This window comes from Ornithorhynchus anatinus, chromosome 12 (genome assembly GCF_004115215.2).
Source record: "Ornithorhynchus anatinus isolate Pmale09 chromosome 12, mOrnAna1.pri.v4, whole genome shotgun sequence".
NCBI classification, from domain to species: domain Eukaryota; kingdom Metazoa; phylum Chordata; class Mammalia; order Monotremata; family Ornithorhynchidae; genus Ornithorhynchus; species Ornithorhynchus anatinus.
The window spans coordinates 57,956,311-57,972,804 of record NC_041739.1 but is presented as its reverse complement, the minus strand read 5'-3'; the positions used below and the strand labels follow the sequence as shown (position 1 = coordinate 57,972,804).

Sequence of the window (16,494 nt, the reverse complement as noted above, 5' to 3'; positions counted from 1 at the left end):
TTATTAAGCGCTTAGAACAGTGCTTTGCACCATCAGTCTTAGTATTAAGCGCTTAGACCCGAGGTTAGCACCATGAGTATTATTATTAAGCGCTTAGAACAGTGCTTTGTACAATCAGTCTTATTAAGTGCTTAGAACTGAAGTTAGCGCCATGAGTCTTATTATTAAGTGCTTAGAACAGTGCTTTGCACCATCAGTCTTATTATTAAGCGCTCAGAACCGAGGTTAGCACCATGAGTATCATTATTAAGCGCTCAGAACAGTGCTTTGCACAATCAGTCTTATTATTAGGCGCTTAGAACCGAAGTTAGCACCATGAGTCTTACTATTAAGCGCTCAGAACAGTGCTTTGCACCATCAGTCTTATTAAGTGCTTAAAACAGTGCTTTGCACAATGTCTTATTATTAAGCACTTAGAACAGAGGTCTGCACCATGAGAATTATTATTAAGCGCTTAGAACAGTGCTTTGCACCATCAGTCTTCTTATTGAGCGCTTAGAACAGAGGTTTGCACCAGGAGTCTTATTATTCAGCGCTTGGGACAGGAGGAGAAGCAGCGTGGCTCGGTGGAAAGAGCACGGGCTTTGGAGTCAGGGCTCCTGAGTTCGAATCCCAGCTCTGCCACTTGTCGGCTGTGTGACCGTGGGCAAGTCACTTCACTTCTCTGGGCCTCAGTTCCCTCATCTGTCAAATGGGGATGAAGACTGGGAGCCCCACGTGGGACAACCTGATTCCCCTATGTCTACCCCAGCGCTTAGAACAGTGCTCTGCACGTGGTAAGCGCTTAACAGATACCAACGTTATTATTATTGCAGTGTTTTGCACCAGGAGACTTATTGCTCAGCGCTTAGAAGGGCGCTGGGCAGCCTCAGTCTCATCCCGCAGCGGTGCCGGGGGTGCCCAGCACTGTCCTAAGCGCTCAGCAAGCCCCGTGGCGGTTAAAGGCGGTCGGAGAGCGGCTGTAAGAGGGGGAGGTCGGAGGGGGGGAGGGGAGGAGGACCGGGCAGCCCGTGTCGAGCAGCGGCGCCGCGCGGGGCGGGCCTCAGTTTCCCCCTGGGGGAGGGGGGGAGGGCGCGAGGCCCGGGGCGGGACGTTGGTTCGTCCAACGACTTTTCCCTCGCGTCGGGGGGGTCCTTTGGGCCTTGGGCGGACAACCCCCCCCCCCCCCCGTCCAGTCCTTTGGGCCTCGGACGATCCCCCGTCCATCCTCCCCGGCCGGTCCTGTGGGCCTTGGGCGGACCCCCCATCCATCCGGGGCCGGTCCTCTGGGCCTTGGGCGGACCCCGTGCCCACCCCCTAGGTCTGCCCCTCCGTCCAGTCCTTTGGGCCTTGGGCGATCCCCCCCCCCCCGTCCATCCTCCCCGGCCGGTCCTGTGGGCCTTGGGAGGACACCCCCCCATCCATCCGGGGCCGGTCCTCTGGGCCTTGGGCGGGCCCTCTTCGCACCCCCGAGTCCGGCCCCTCCGTCCCTCCTCCCGGGCCGGTCCTTTGGGCCTTGGGCGAACCCCCGTCCACGCGCCCCGTTGACCCCTCCGTCCACCCATCCCGGGGCCGGTCCTTTGGGCCTCGGGCGGACCCCCTTCGCACCCCCGCGTCCGGCCCCTCCGTCCATCCTCCTGGGGCCGGTCCTTCGGGGCTCGGGCGGCCCCCCCGCCCTCCGTCCGTCGGCGGTTCCGCGGGCCTTACCGGTGCTGCAGGCCGACGAGCCCCAGGGTGATGACGTGCGGCACGTCGAGCTGCGAGGGCCAGCCCCCCGACGCGATGCAGCCGAACACGCCGCACTCCTCGCCCACCCCCAGCGCCTCCAGCTCCATGGCGCCGCCGCCGCACGTGGGGCGGGCGAGGAGGCCGAGGGAAGGAAGAAGGAAGGAGGGAAATGGGGAGGGAGGGAGGGAGGGAGGGCGGCGGGGTCCCCGCCTCAGCCGCCGCCGCCTCAGGCGTCTCCTCAGGCCTCCCGCGCGCCCCCGGACGCGTCCACCTCCCGCGGGGGGGGGGGGGAAACGGCCCCACACGTGGCGCCGGCCGGCGGGCCTCCCCCGGCCTCCCGCGGCCCCGCCCGTCGGGCCCGCGACGGCCTCCTTTCCGCTACCGGACGGGGACGAGAAGCCGCCGCCGCCGCCGCCGCCGCTCCTCCTGCGCCGCCCGCCCCCCCCCCGCGGAGGGCGGAGCGATGGACCCGTCCGCTCCGCCTCGGGGCGGGCCGGCGCCTGCGCACAAGGCGTCCTCCGACCCCCCCCCTCCGGCCCGCCCCTCCAGTGATGGCGCATGCGCGGAAGGCGTCCCCCGCCCCCCTTCCCGCTCGCCAAGGGCGCGGCGCGTGCGCAGACGGACCCTGCCCCCTCCAGTCCGCGTGGGGGCGCGGGGCGGCGCATGCGCCCGCGGCGCCCCCTCCCGCGTGGGGCGCGGGGAGGCGCATGCGCAGACGGTGCCCTCTTCCCTCCCCCAGCCCTCGTGGCGCGCCTGCGCAGGCCAGTCCTTTTTGGAAGGACCACGTTGTGACCCCCTACCCATTCTCTGCCCCCCTCCAGGTCCTCCCCGCCGGGCCCATGGACTCCGCCGCAGGTCAGTGACCCCCAGCACCTCCATAATCCTCAGAATACCGTTTGGGAGGCGTTTATTATGCCGCCCCCAGCGTGGTGGCATTGCTTAAGCGCTTACTAGAGTCATAATCGATGCTGGTATTGGTTAAGCGCTTACTAGAGTCATAATCGATGATGGTATTGGTTAAGCGCTTACTAGAGTCATAATCGATGATGGTATTTAAGCGCTTACTAGAGTCATAATCGATGATGGTATTGGTTAAACTCTTACTAGAGTCATAATCGATGATGGTATTGGTTAAGCGCTTACTAGAGTCATAATCGATGATGGTTTTGATTAAGCGCTTACTAGAGTCATAATCGATGATGATATTGGTTAAACTCTTACTAGAGTCATAATGATGGTATTTAAGCGCTTACTAGAGTCATAATCATTGATGGTATTGGTTAAGCGCTACTATAATAATCATCATAATGAGGGTATTTGTTAAGCGCTTTCTATAGTAATAATCAATGATGGTATAGGTTAAGCGCTACCATAATAGTCATCATAATGAGGGTATTTGTTAAGCGCTTACTATACTAATAATGATGATGTTAAGTGCTTACTATACTAATAATCAATGAGAGTATTGGTTAGGCGCTTACTAATAATCATAATGATGGCGTTAAGCGCTTACTATACTAATAATCAATGAGGGTATATGTTAAGCGCTTACTATACTAATAATCATAATGATGGTGTTAAGCGCTTACTATAATAGTAATCAATGAGGGTATTTGTTAAGCCCTTACTAATAATTATAATGATGGTGTTTATTAAGCACTTACTATGTGCCTACCATTGCGTGGGGCTCCCAGTCTTCATCCCCATTTTACAGAAGAGGTCACTGAGGCCCAGAGAAGTGAAGTGATTTGCCCAAAGTCACCCAGCAGACCAGTGGTGGAAGTTGGGATTTGAACCCACGCCCTCCGACTCCACAGCCCGGGTTTTTGCCAGCGAGCCACCCTGCTTCTCCACACTGCAGCGCGATGTGGGCAGGAATGTGTCTGTTTATTGTTGTATTGTACTCTCCCAAGCGCTTAGTACAGTGCTCTGCACACGGTAAGCCCTCAATAAATACGATTGAATGAGTGAGTGCCAGCCTGGAGATATGGGACCGGCCATGTGCTCCCATCGGAGGCGGGAAACCCGCCAAATTTTTTTCGGTAATAATAAATATGGTATTTGTTAAGCACTTAGCATGTGCCAGGCACTGTATGAAGCGCTGGGCTGGATACAAGCAAATCGGGTTGGACACAGTCCCTGTCCCACGTGGGTCTCATGGTCTCAATCCCCATTTTACAGATGAGGGAACCGAGGCCCAGAGAACTGAAGAACTTGCCCAGAGTCTCACAGCAGGCATGAATCTGTTAATGGTACTTATTGAGCGCTTATACCTTGCAGAGCACTGTTCTGAGCGCCTGGGAAAATGCAGCAGAATTAGCAGACACTGTACCCTGCACGTAAGGAGTTGACACTGTTTATTGTTGTTTTGTAGTTTGCCAAGCGCTGAGTACGGTGGTCTGCACCCAGTAAACGCTCAGTAAATACGATTGAATGAATTTACAAGGGCTTGCAATATGCTAGGCACTGTACTAAGCGCCGGCCTAGGTCCAAGCTAATAATAGTAATTGGGGTATTTTAAGTGCTTACCATGTGCCAGGCGCTGGGGTGGTTATAAGCAAATGGGGTTGGGCACAGCTGCTGTCTCAAGTGGGGCTCCCAGCGTCAATCCCCATTTTCCAGAGGAGGGAACTGAGGCCTAGAGAAGAGCTTCGTACAGTGCTCTGCACCCAACAAGAGCCCAAGAAATGCGATTGATCCCAGGTCTGCCAGGCCCGGGCTCTTTCCACCAGGCCACACTGCTTCTCAGCAAGCTTAGATTAGACTGAACCCGTCATTGGGCAGGGATTCATTCAATAGTCTGTATTGAGCGCTTACTATGTGCAGAGCACTGTACTAAGCGCTTGGAATGGACAAATCGGTAATAGAGACAGTCTCTGCCCTTTCACGGGCTTACAGAACAATAGCAATAAATAGAATCAAGATGGGAATGAGGGATGGTCTCTGTTGCCGAATTGTCCATTCCAAGCGCTTAGTACAGTGCTCTGCACGTAGTAAGTGCTCAATAAATACTACTGAATGAACCTCTCAGGGACCTCGCAGGGCCTCCTGTCTAGCCGGGCCTGGCGGGAAGAGGACAACAGGCCCATTCAAAGGGGGTCACTGCCCTCTCCGGCCAGGACTCGAATGGCCCCCCGTTCTTCCCTGCCCCACATTCAATCGTATTAATCGAGCACCTACTGTGTGCAGAGCACTGTACTGAGCGTTTGGAAAGTACAGTACGGCAATAAAGACAGTCCCTGCTCACCCCGGGCTAAAAGTGTAGAGCCGGGAGACAGACCTCGAAACAAGTAAACGGGCATCAGGATTAATAAATATAATTGTAGGCATATACAAATATAAATAAGTAAATAAAAATAAATAAATGGTGGTATTTGTTAAGCACTTACTATGTGCAAAGCACTGTTCTAAGCACTGGGGGATACAAGGTGATCAGGTTGTCCCATGTGGGGCTCACAGTTTTAATCCCCAAATATACATAGTGGGTCAGTGGGAAGAACTCGGGCATGGGAGTCGGGGGTCATGGGTTCGAATTCCAGCTCCGCCACCTGTCAGCTGTGTGACTTGGGGCAAGTCACTTCACTTCTCTGGGCCTCAGTGACCTCATCTGGAAAATGGGGATGAAGCTCTCCACATAGTAAGCGCTTAAATACCAACATTATTATTATTATTATTATTATGTGCTGTTGGGCGGGAGAGGGGGAAGAGCAAAGGCAGCGAGTCGAGGTGACGCGGATGGGGGGAGCTGAGGAAAAGGGGGATTAGTCTGGGAAGGCCTCTTGGAGGAGGCGTGCCTTCAGGAGAATATGTCTGGCCACCGGGAGTTCTGTGCAAGCGCCCCTCACTCAGTAAACACACATAATAATATTAATTTGATTGTATTTATTGAGTCCTTACCGTGTGCCAAGAGCCTTCCCAGATTAAGCCCCACTTTTCCTCATCTCCCACTCCCTTTTGCATCTCCCAGACTTGCTCCCCCACCCCCCCAGCCCCAAAGTACTTATATACATATCTATCCTTATAGATAAGTATCCTTATAGTACTTATATACATATCTTATTTGTCCCTTTGCTCTTCCCCCCCTCTCCCAACCCCAAAGCACTTATCTACATATCTGTAATTTTATTTATTTGTATTGTTGTCTGTCTCCCCCACGGTGGACTGTGAGCTCCGTTGTGGGCAGGGAATGTCCCTGTTCATTGTTCTATTGTACTCTCCCGAGCGCTTGGGACAGTGTTCTGCACACAGTAAGTGCTCAATAAATACGATTGAATGGTTGAATATGAGCGATCAGGGTCCTGGGGATGTTTGAATTGATTTAAAGGACAAGGGGAGGGTGGAGTTTTAAAGGAAGGCTTAACTGGGGTTTTGTACTCTGAAGCGCCTGCGGGTATTACTAGCAATTCTGCTTCTAAATTTGAATCAGTTCATTAAGGGTCGAGGTTAACTCTTAGTCTATGCAGAACATGGTATTTATTGAACGCTTACTATGCGACTGAACTAGGTGCTTGGGAAAGTACGATACAACAGAATCAGTGGACCCGTTCCCTGCCCCATACGGGCCTTTCAGTGTAGACTACTGTAGTAAGAGCTTGGGAGAGTTCATTCATTCGTCCGTATTTATTGAGCGCTTACTGTGTGCAGAGCACTGTACTAAGCGCTTGGGAGAGTACAGGTTCAATACAAGAGAGTTGGTAGACATTTCCCTGCTCACAGTGAACTCATAGTCTAGAGGGGAAGACAGACATTAATAGAAATAAATTACGCGTATGGACATAAGTGCTGTGGGGCTGAGGGAGCAGTGCAAGGGCGAAGCAGAAGGGAGTGGGAGACTGGAACCCGGCCGAATGAGTGTTTATTGAGCGCTGCTCGGATACCATGCGCTGTACTGAGCGCTCTGAAAAGTACAACAGAAGCAAGAGACGTCCCCCAGGAGCTTCTACCCTAATCATGTAGAGGTGGCAGGTCTGGAAAGAGAACTTTAAAAGAATCTTCTTGTCCGGGAAGAATTTACAACCTATTGTTCGGGCCACCAGAAATGAGCAAGTAAGTGTAGGGAGGATTCTTGCAGATTCCTGTTTTGGGGAGTGTCCCGGTGATAAGACTCAGAGTGTGTACACAGAAGCAGGGGGTGGTTGAGGAAGGGATTGAGGGGAGAGTGGTGGTGGATTTTTCAACCTCCTTACTTTATCTGCTCATTTTCATCAACCTCACCAACAGCCTGGAGAAGCAGGGTGACCTAGTGGACAGTCTTAATCCCTATTTTACAGATGAGGGAATTGAGGCACAGAGAAGTGAAGTGACTTGCCCAGTGGTGCCCAGGAAACAGAAGGCAGAGCGGGGATTAGAACCCAAGTCCTTCTGATTCCTGGGCCCGGACCTTTAGTGGGGGGCGGGTACCAATATGCCCGGGGAAGCCTGCCGCCTGAACTAAAGTTTTCCAGAGGTCCTCAGAGCTGCGCTTTTGTTTTTCCAGAGCTGAAGCGTGGTGAAAAACTGTACGAGGGAAAGACCAAAGAAGTCTACCTGTTGCCGCATCTCCCGGGAAATGTCCTGCTGCAGTCCAAAGACCAGATTACGGCAGGAAATGCCGCCCGGAAGAACCACTTGGAAGGAAAGGCTGCCATCTCCAACAAAATCACCTGCTGTATTTTCCAGTTGCTTCAGGAAGCGGGTAAATAGCGGTCTGGTTTCTGCTGTCTCCGTTCCTCCTTCCCAATGGGGAAGGGCAGAGGTCGGCCCTGTATACTGGATGCTCCTCTATTTATTCATTCAGTCTTATTTATTGAGCGCTTACTGTGTGCGGAGCACTGTTCTAAGTGCTTGGGAAAGTACGACATAACAATAAAGAGTGACATTCACTTGCTCCTTGTGGGCAGGAAGTGCATCTCCCAACTCTGGTGTATACTGGACTCCGACAGCGCTCTGCACACAGTAAGCGCTCCACAAATACCTTCGATTGATTCCCCATCTCTCCAGATGCCCTGCCTACCCCAACACACCACCTTTCCATACTCACCCCCAGCAGTGTCAGAACTCTGCCAACCTCAGTGCCCCCTCTGTGCCCCACCCAGTGTCCCCAACCTCAGATCATCTGCCTCATCCCGTGTATGACTGTCCCCGTCCCCTCACCTGGGGTCATTCGTCTGGGTGACAAGAGAACAGAAACCGTTAGAAGCCTCAAAGTCACCTTATTATTCAGTTGCTGAAAGGCGCTATATAGCGGCATAGGTGTAGATAGGCCCGTTATGCGTTAATCACTGGCATCACCTCACTTTATGACTCAGTAGTTGTTGAGAGTCATTATGCTCCCTTGGTGTAATTATCTTATTCATTAATCAGTCTTTGGTATTTATTGAGCTCTGACTGCCATGGCAGAGCCCTCTACTAAGTGCCTAGAAGAATCCGATCCATTAGAGTTGGTATAGTATTCAAAACAGTTTTTGTAGTTTTTTTTTTTTAATGGCATTTAAGTAAATATGAGGTGCCAGGGACGTACTAAACGCTGGGGTAGAGGGAATTTAATCAGGTTGGATGCAGTTCCTGTCTCAGGTGAGGCACACGGGTCTTACTCCCCATTTTACAGATGAGGAAACTGCGGCCCAGAGAGGGGAAGTGACTTCCCCGAGGTCACACGCCAGACAAGCGGTAGAGCTGGGATTAGAACTCAGGTCCTTCTGACTCCCAGGCACATGCTCTATCCACTAGACCAAATCGCTTCTCTACATGCCAAGGTCTGTATTGAGCCCTGGGATAGATCCGAAGGTGGAACGTTGGTGCCCAAGGAAGTAGACTCGAGGGTCTCAGCACTCTTCTGAGCTCCTGCTTGTGACCCCTAAGATTCTCCTGGGGATCTCAGCAGCCCCCCGAACACCCCCACTGTCTCTGGGGAGACAATATCTCTGTCTCCCCAGTGTCTCTGACACTGTCAGCCCCCTTCAAGCCCCTTTCCCCAGGCTTCCCAGTAGACTGGGGGGGGGGGGGGGGTGGGTGGAAGAAAAACTTCACAAACTGTGTTGTGTTTTAAAAGGGTATGTCAGAGACAAGTTCATTACCACCAGCACTTAATAGGGAGAGTCATTGATCAGCAGAGATTTAATAATGTTGGTATTTAAGTGCTTACTATGTGCAGAGCACTGTTCTAAGCGCTGGGGGAGATACAGGGTAATCAGGTTGTCCCACATGAGGCTCACAGTCGTAGTCCCATTGTTTTACAGAGGGAACTGAGGCACAGAGAAGTTAAGTGACTTGCCCACAGTCACACCGCTTGACAAGTGGCAGAGCTGGGATTCGAACCCGTGACCTCTGACTCCCAAGCCCGTGCTCTTTTCACTGAGCCACGCTGCTTCTCTACTGAGCCACGCTGCTTCTTTCCCCTGCTCACCAAGGCCAGTTCCTCTCAAATGAGAAATATTCCTTTTCGGCAGTTGAAAAAGGTGGGGAGAGGGCTCTTGGGGAGTGGCCAAAAATTCTTGGTCTTTGCTTTGGGAAACCTACGACCTTGATGAGTGTCCTGTTGATCCATTCTGGGTTTTTTTTTTTCTTTTTTAAAGAATAACAGCATCTAATTTAATAAATAAAATTAGATAAATCCGGATAAGTAGAATGGGCAACAAACCACCCCTTGGGCGGGGTTTTCTTCTTTGTTCTCAAGGTGATTAAACCCACTCAACACTACTAAAGGAGTAGCTTCATCTCACTTCCAGCTACTCCCAGGGAAACAAAGTGAAGATGTGTTGTGAACTGGATTGCCTTGGTAACCAGAGGCAGTTCTGCAGCTGAAAAGGGTCGGAGAGGGAAAGGGACAAATGCAGGACCTTGACCATTATGCTTCCACTGGGGGCTTGGGGCCCCCAGGGCAGCCAGCAGGTGAGGGGGGGATCAGGACCTAGCACTTCCATCCTCCTCCCTCTCCTGCTTCACCTGTTAAATTTTAATCGCGTTGCATAATTTAGGTTTTTATCAGAAACCAGAAAAACATCCCAGAGCAAAGTTCAGCTTGAGGATCGGCTTAGGAGCACGAACCTGGGAGTCAAAGGACCTGGGTTCTAATCCCAGCTCTCCCCACCCCCCTGCTGTGTGAGCTAGGGCAAGTCACTTCACTGGGCCTCAGTTACCTCAACTGGAAAATGGTTCATTCAGTCGTATTTACTGAGTGCATACTGTGTGCAGAGAGCACTGTACTAAGCGCTTGGAAAGTACAATTCAGCAACAAAGATTGACAATCCCTGCCAACAGTGGGCTCACAGTCTAGAAAGACTAAGGTTAAGATGGAGCCCCATATGGGACAGGGACTGCGTCCAACCTAATGAATGTTACCTACCCCAGTGCTGAGAACAGGGCCTGGCACATAAAAAACTTGATTCTGTTTTTTGCTTTTGTTCTTGTCTGTCCGTCTCCCCCCGATTAGACTGTAAGCCCCTCAAAGGGCAGAGACTGTCTCTATCTGTTACCGATTTGTACATTCCAAGCGCTTAGTACAGTGCTCTGCATATAGTAAGCACTCAAATACTATTGAATGAATAATAAACGCTTAGCAAATGCCATGAAAAAATGAAAGGAATAGCACATCCTTTTCCGTCTGGGGGGAGGTGGCGGAGCGTGGGGAGGGGCATGCCACCCCAAACCCGGGCGTTTCTTGGTAGTGGTAGTCAGCTCATCTGACTTGGAGAAGCAGTGTGGCTTAGTGGAAGGAGCCCAGGCTTGGGAGTCAGAGGTCGTGGGTTCTAATCCCAGCTCTGCACTTGTCCACTGAGTGACTTTGGGCTAGTCACTTTACTTCTCTGTGCCTCAGTGACCTCATCTGGAAAATGGGGGTTAAGACCACAAGCCCCACCCGGGACAACCCGATAACCTCGTATCTCCCCCAGCCCTTAGAACAGAGCTTGGCACACAGTAAGGCCTTAACAAATACCATCATTATGTTCCATCGCATGTCTAAACACCCACAGGTGTGAGCCCGTCTTGTAGACTCTGAGCCCATTGTTGGGTAGGGATTGTCTCTGTTGCTGAATTGTACTTTCCGAGCGCTTATTACAGTGCTCTGCACACAGTAAACGCTCAATAAATATGCTGTTCCGGTCCACCCTCCCCACCACCCTATCGCCGCCCCTCTGGAGAACTTTAATTTGGCTTCGCGCTTTCAACTCTCCCTTTGCCTGCCTGAGCACACAGAGAGCCACCCGCCAGACAAAAGCAGGAGGTGGAAACCCAGCTGACCCTACATTTAACGAATACCCCAGTTCCGGTGATGCTCAAAGGACTGCTCCGAAGCTCTCTTCACCCCGCTGCCGTCGACAAAGGGATCTCCGCTTCTTCTCTGGGGACGAGGCTGTCTGCAAACTTTGTCGCTATGGTGCTCTGGCTTGTTTGTGTAGCCACAGCATACGGTTCCTGGATTCCATGCCCTCGGAGCCCAGGAAGGGTCCCTGGAATGGGGAATCTCTGGGCTGGGGAAACCCTCCCCCAAACCTCCAGACCTGCCCTCCCGACCCCCCCGGCATGTTTACTCCCCCTCCCCGCCACTTCCAGCTCTAAACAGTATACACTGAAACATCATCTGTCAATCAGCCACTGGTATTTAAGTGCTTTCTGGATGCAGAGCACCGTACTAAGCGCTTAATGATAATAATAGAACAGTGTCTAAGCACTGGGGTTGATACAAGATAATCAGGTTGGACACAGTCCCTGTCCCACACGGGGCTCACAGTCTTAATCCCCGTTTAACAGTTGAGGTCACTAAGGCACAGAGAAGGGAAGTGACTTACCCGAGGTCACACAGCAGACAAGTGGCAGAGCTGGGAGTAGAACCCAGGTCCTTTGGACTCCCAGGCCTCTGTCCACAAGGCCATGCTGCTTAGGAGAGTACGATGTAACAGGGTTGGTAGACATGTTCCTTGTCCATGATGAGCTTTCAGTGTAAAGGAGAAAGATGCATTAAATAAATGTTACAGATATGTACATTGCTAAGACGAATCGATCCATCAGAGGCATTTATTGAGTGCTTACTTTGTGCAGGGCACTATAAGTGCTTGGGAAAGTTCAAACGATATAACAGACACATTCCCTACCCACAATGAGTTTACAGTCTAGAGGGACGAGCAGGATCGTGCAGCATCACTGACCACAAAAATAATTAGAGGCATTTTCTCCCTATTAAATGGCATTTCACTAATCGTGCAGTATTGAGACGGAACAGATTTTAATCATCCCTCAAATTCTGAGAGCAACAAAACTGCCGCTTCTTTCCCTGGCAACCCTTACCTCTTTCTTAGCAAATGTTTTTCTCGTGCCCCGCTGTGGAGCACAGAACTCAAAAGTCGCCAGTGTAAATCTTGAGATTCCATTTAAACTGGGAGGGAGGGGGCTTTCCCCCACACACAAAAAATCATGTCTGCGGTGGAAACGTCTGGTGGGGTGGCAGCGGGTGTTTTTATTCACGGGCGTGTCCCGACTGCCCTTGGCCAGACGCACGGCGCTCCCAGCCAGCGCTGGACTTAGGCGGGGCGGCTCCCGGGGAACCGGTGAGTTGCGTTTGCCTTGGTGTGGGATGCCTCCGGAGCTGGAAAAAATGAGCTCGCCAACCTGGTGACTGTCTCGCAGTTTGAGAGTCTAAAGATGAAATCTCCCCCTGATTCTGTCGAAACTAAAAAGAGCTGTTTTTTTAATTTCTCCCTCTCCTCTCCTCTCCCCCTATTTCCTGCTCACCCTTTCCTCCCTGGAACCTCCGTCCTTTCTCTTCTCTGGTCCTCCGTCCCGAACGCCACAAAGTCACCGTGTTCCTTTAGCTGAGGGGAGTTGTTGGGCATCTGCCCCAGCCGAGGCCCAAAAATTGCCACCCCCAAGTGTTAGAACAGTGTTTGGCACATAGTAAACACTTAAATACCATCATTAATGGACCATTGTGATAGCTCTAAACCAGTCAGTCACTGGGAGTTTTTTCAAACTCCCATTGTGTGTAGATTAGCCCCCATCCTGAAGATTTTGTATTGACCTCCCAAATAAGTATTCATCCCCTTCCAATCAGTCAATTAACAGTGGTGTTTTTTGAGCTCTTACTAAGTGCAGAGCACTGTACCAAGGACTTGGAAGAACAGTGCTTGGCACATAGTAAGTGCTTAATACTAATTATTATTATTATTACAGTTCTGCACCTTTTCAGGAATGCGGAGAGGAAAGGTGCCCTCTTTCTCTTTGGCTCTGGGTGGCAGTCTAAGAAAGCTATTAGAAGGGTGCTGCAATGCCCAGAAACAGCGTGGTCTAGAGGAAAGAGCACGAGTCCGGGAGACGGGGAACCTGGGTTCTAATCCTGGCTCTGCCACGTCATCATTAGTGATATTTATTGAGCCCTTACTATGTGCAGAACACTGTACAAAGCACTTGAGAGAGTTTGTGTGCTGTGAGACCTTGAGCAAGTCAGTTAACTTCTGTGCCACGGTTGCCCGAGATACAAAATGGGAATATAGATTGTGAGTCCTATGTGGGGCAGGGACTATCTGACTCGATTAATTTGTATCTACCCCAGCGCTTACTACAGTGCCTGGCACATAGTAAGTGCATAATAAAAGAAAGAAAAAACACCTCTTTTTCCTGGTGAGAGCCGTGGGGGATAGAAGATGTGATTATAGATTTGTATTTTAAAAGCTACCTGCAAAATGTGGTTTCAGATTCTTCTTGCTTATAAATTGGAGACAAGAACCCCTGGCATTTCTATCTTCTAGGGATCAAGACGGCTTTCACCAAAAAACACGGAGACACTGCCTTGGTCGCCCTCCAGTGTGAAATGATCCCGATCGAGTGGGTGTGCAGAAGGGTAGCCACTGGCTCTTTTCTCAAAAGGAACCCCGGCGTCCAGGAGGGTTACCGGTTTTACCCACCAAAAGTGGAATTGTTTTTCAAGGTAATTGGCTCTCCGGGAACGGCGTCCGAGCCGGCCTATAAACCGACGGGACGGGAAGCTCAGATCGTCTGTCTCCCGTGGTTTGAGTGGGAAGACTTATCATTCTAGATCGTAAGCTCGTGGACAGGGAGCGAGTCTGCCAGCTCTGCTGTATTGTACTCTCCCAAGCGCTTTGTGCAGTGCTCTGCCCGTGATGAGCGCTCAATAAATACCGAGGATGATGATTCAATTAAAAAGCCCACTTATTTTTCTCTCTTTCCTAGGATGATGCCAATAATGACCCCCAGTGGTCTGAAGAGCAGCTGATTGCTTCCAAACTGACCTTTGCCGGGCTGACGATTGGCCAGACTGAAGTGGACATCATGAGCCACGCGACCCAGGCGATCTTCGAGATCCTGGAGAAATCCTGGCTGCCCCAGGACTGCACACTGGTGGACATGAAGGTCTGAGGAGCTGAGAAAGAGAGGAGGGAGGCTGGAGATGGTGGCTTGGAATGTTAGGGTTGGCAGGGCTGACTTTGGGGTGGGGATCCAGGTGGGTGTGTTGATTCCCAGTTTCGTTTTTTGGCCCCCAGATTGAATTTGGTGTCAGCGTGTCCACCAAGGAGATCGTTCTGGCCGATGTAATCGACAACGATTCCTGGAGGCTCTGGCCGTCGGGAGACAGAAGCCAGCAGAAGGACAAGCAGGTGGGAGGCAGTGTGGCCTAATGGGAAGACCACGGGCCTGGGGGTTGGAGGACCTGGGTTCTAGTCCCAGCTCTGCCACTTGTCTGCTCTGTGATCTGGGGCAAGTCACTTCAGTTGTCTGTACCTCAGTTACCTCATCTGTAAAATGGCAATTCGATATCTGCTCTTCGTCCTACTTAGGCCTGAACCTGCTGTGGCACACAATGTCCAACCTGATTTGTCTCACATCGCCCCCCCAGCGCTTAGTATAGTGCCTGGTACATAGGAAGTGCTTAACAAATGCTATTTAAAAAAAATAGGTGGGTCCTCCTGTTTCTAGTTTCAGCTGGGTGTGGGTGTGGAGAGAATGGGGTTCCTAAAAGATCCATCCCCAGGGTGTAAAAAGTTGGAAAACCTTTATCAAAGATGGGGGTTGCCCTAGCATAATGATAAACTGAGGGCCTTGGCTGTGGCCACCCTTCCGTCCCTCTTGGCCCTCCCACCCTTATTAAGTGTCAGAGTCTGCCTCTGTGCTAGAGCGAAAGCTCTCCGAGGGCAGGGTTCTAGTCTATTTACTCTACTGTCCTCTCCCAAGTGCTCAGTGTGGCGTCCTTCACAGAGTAAGGGCTCACGGGAAGGATGGAGTGAGCATTTCTCCTTGTGCTCCCTGAACCCCAGCCGAGCTGGGAGTCCCCCACCTCGTGTTCATCCGTTTGCTCTCAATCTGTTAGTTGTATTTATTGAGCGCTTACTGTGTGCAGAGCGCTGTACTAGGCGCTTGGAGACTACCATGCAACAGACACATTGCCTGCCCGCAAGGAGCTTACAGTCTAGAGGGGGAGACAGACATTAAGAGAAATAAATAAATGACGGAGAGAGTCAAGTGGTGGGAGTAGGGATGAAGAGAGGGGATGATACAGAAGGGAGTGGGAGAAGAGGAAAGGAGGGCTTAGGAAAGGCCTCTTGGAAGAGATGTGCTTTCAATAAAACTCTGAAGAAAGGGAGAGTAATCCTCATTCATTTCGTCGTATTTATGGAGCCCTTAATGTGTGCAGAGCACTGTACTAAGCGCTTGGGAGAGTACAAAATATCAATAAACAGACATTCCCTGAGCCTCAGTGGGACACGGGATGAGGAGTAACCATCACGGCCGCCTCCCCGGCTCTGTTTTGCAGTCTTACCGGGACCTCAAGGAAGTGACCCCCGAAGGCTTGCAGATGGTGAAGAAGAACTTCGAGTGGGTCGCGGAGAGAGTGGAGGTAAATGTGGCTTTTCCCTCCGGTCCGTCCTGCTCCGCGCCCTCCGGGGGACTGAGGGAGGCTTCAGGAAAGAAAAAAAAATCCCAGCTCCTTTAAGCCCGGCCTGCTCTGTGACGGTCTCTAAGGTCCCACGGTAGGTGGGAGAGGGGAGAGGGGGCTTTTACCGTCCGGTGACCGTCTTCTCTCGGGGCCTCCCTCGGCCCCGCCGCCCCCCTTTTCCCCCGCCCTCAAACGCGCGTTTTGGTCCGTGTTCCCCAGCTGCTTCTGAAATCGGACAGCCGCGGCAGGGTGGTGGTGCTGATGGGCTCCACTTCCGACCTCGCTCACTGCGAAAAGATCCGGAAGGCCTGCGGACACTTCGGCATCCCCTGCCAACTTCGAGTCACGTCTGCCCATAAGGGGCCCGATGAGACGCTGAGGATCAAGGCTGAGTATGAAGGTGGCAGAGCTCTCTTTTTTTTTATCATCATCATCATTACTGTCTTATTTTTTTAATGGCACTTGTTAAGCACTTACTTGGTGCTAGGCTATGTGCCGGGGTAGACACAAACCCATCAGGATGGACACTGTCCGTGTCCCACGTAGCGCTCCCGGTCTTATTCCCCATTTTACGAATGAGGTAACTGAAGCCCAGAGAAGTGAGGTGACTTACCCGAGGTCACGCAGCAGACTGGTGGCGGAGTCGGGATTAGGACCCGGGTCCTCTGACTCCCAGGCCCGGGCTCTTTCTGTCAGGCCATGCTGCTTCTCTGACATCTCGTTAAAGAACTGTTCGCAATGAAGTAGCGTGGCTCAGTGGAAAGAGCATGGGCTTTGGAGTCACGGCTCATGAGTTTGAATCCCAGCTCTGCCACTTGTCGGCTGTGTGACTGTGGGCAAGTCACTTAACTTCTCTGTGCCTCAGTTCCCTCATCTGTAAAAAATGGGGATTAAGACTGTGAGCCCCACGTGGGGCAACCTGA

The 16,494-nt window shown here is 51.8% G+C and overlaps 2 protein-coding genes across 2 annotated transcripts in view; one reads left to right on the top strand and one right to left on the bottom strand.

The window, feature by feature from the left end:
• Nucleotides 1-1,873, bottom strand: part of PPAT (phosphoribosyl pyrophosphate amidotransferase) — a 40,749-nt gene extending 38,876 nt beyond the window's left edge. The window contains exon 1 of the mRNA XM_029077140.2: nucleotides 1,687-1,873. Coding sequence (XP_028932973.1) covers nucleotides 1,687-1,814 — 128 coding nt within the window. The 5' untranslated portion in view covers nucleotides 1,815-1,873. The remainder of the gene's footprint in view (nucleotides 1-1,686) is intronic.
• The window catches only part of LOC100086365 (phosphoribosylaminoimidazole carboxylase and phosphoribosylaminoimidazolesuccinocarboxamide synthase), a 44,459-nt gene that overhangs the window by 24,932 nt on the left and 3,033 nt on the right, over nucleotides 1-16,494 (top strand). The window contains exons 11-17 of the mRNA XM_029077139.1: nucleotides 2,529-2,562; nucleotides 7,184-7,381; nucleotides 13,428-13,606; nucleotides 13,870-14,049; nucleotides 14,181-14,294; nucleotides 15,449-15,532; nucleotides 15,791-15,971. Of these exons, the coding sequence (XP_028932972.1) occupies nucleotides 2,529-2,562; nucleotides 7,184-7,381; nucleotides 13,428-13,606; nucleotides 13,870-14,049; nucleotides 14,181-14,294; nucleotides 15,449-15,532; nucleotides 15,791-15,971 (970 nt within the window). The remainder of the gene's footprint in view (nucleotides 1-2,528; nucleotides 2,563-7,183; nucleotides 7,382-13,427; nucleotides 13,607-13,869; nucleotides 14,050-14,180; nucleotides 14,295-15,448; nucleotides 15,533-15,790; nucleotides 15,972-16,494) is intronic.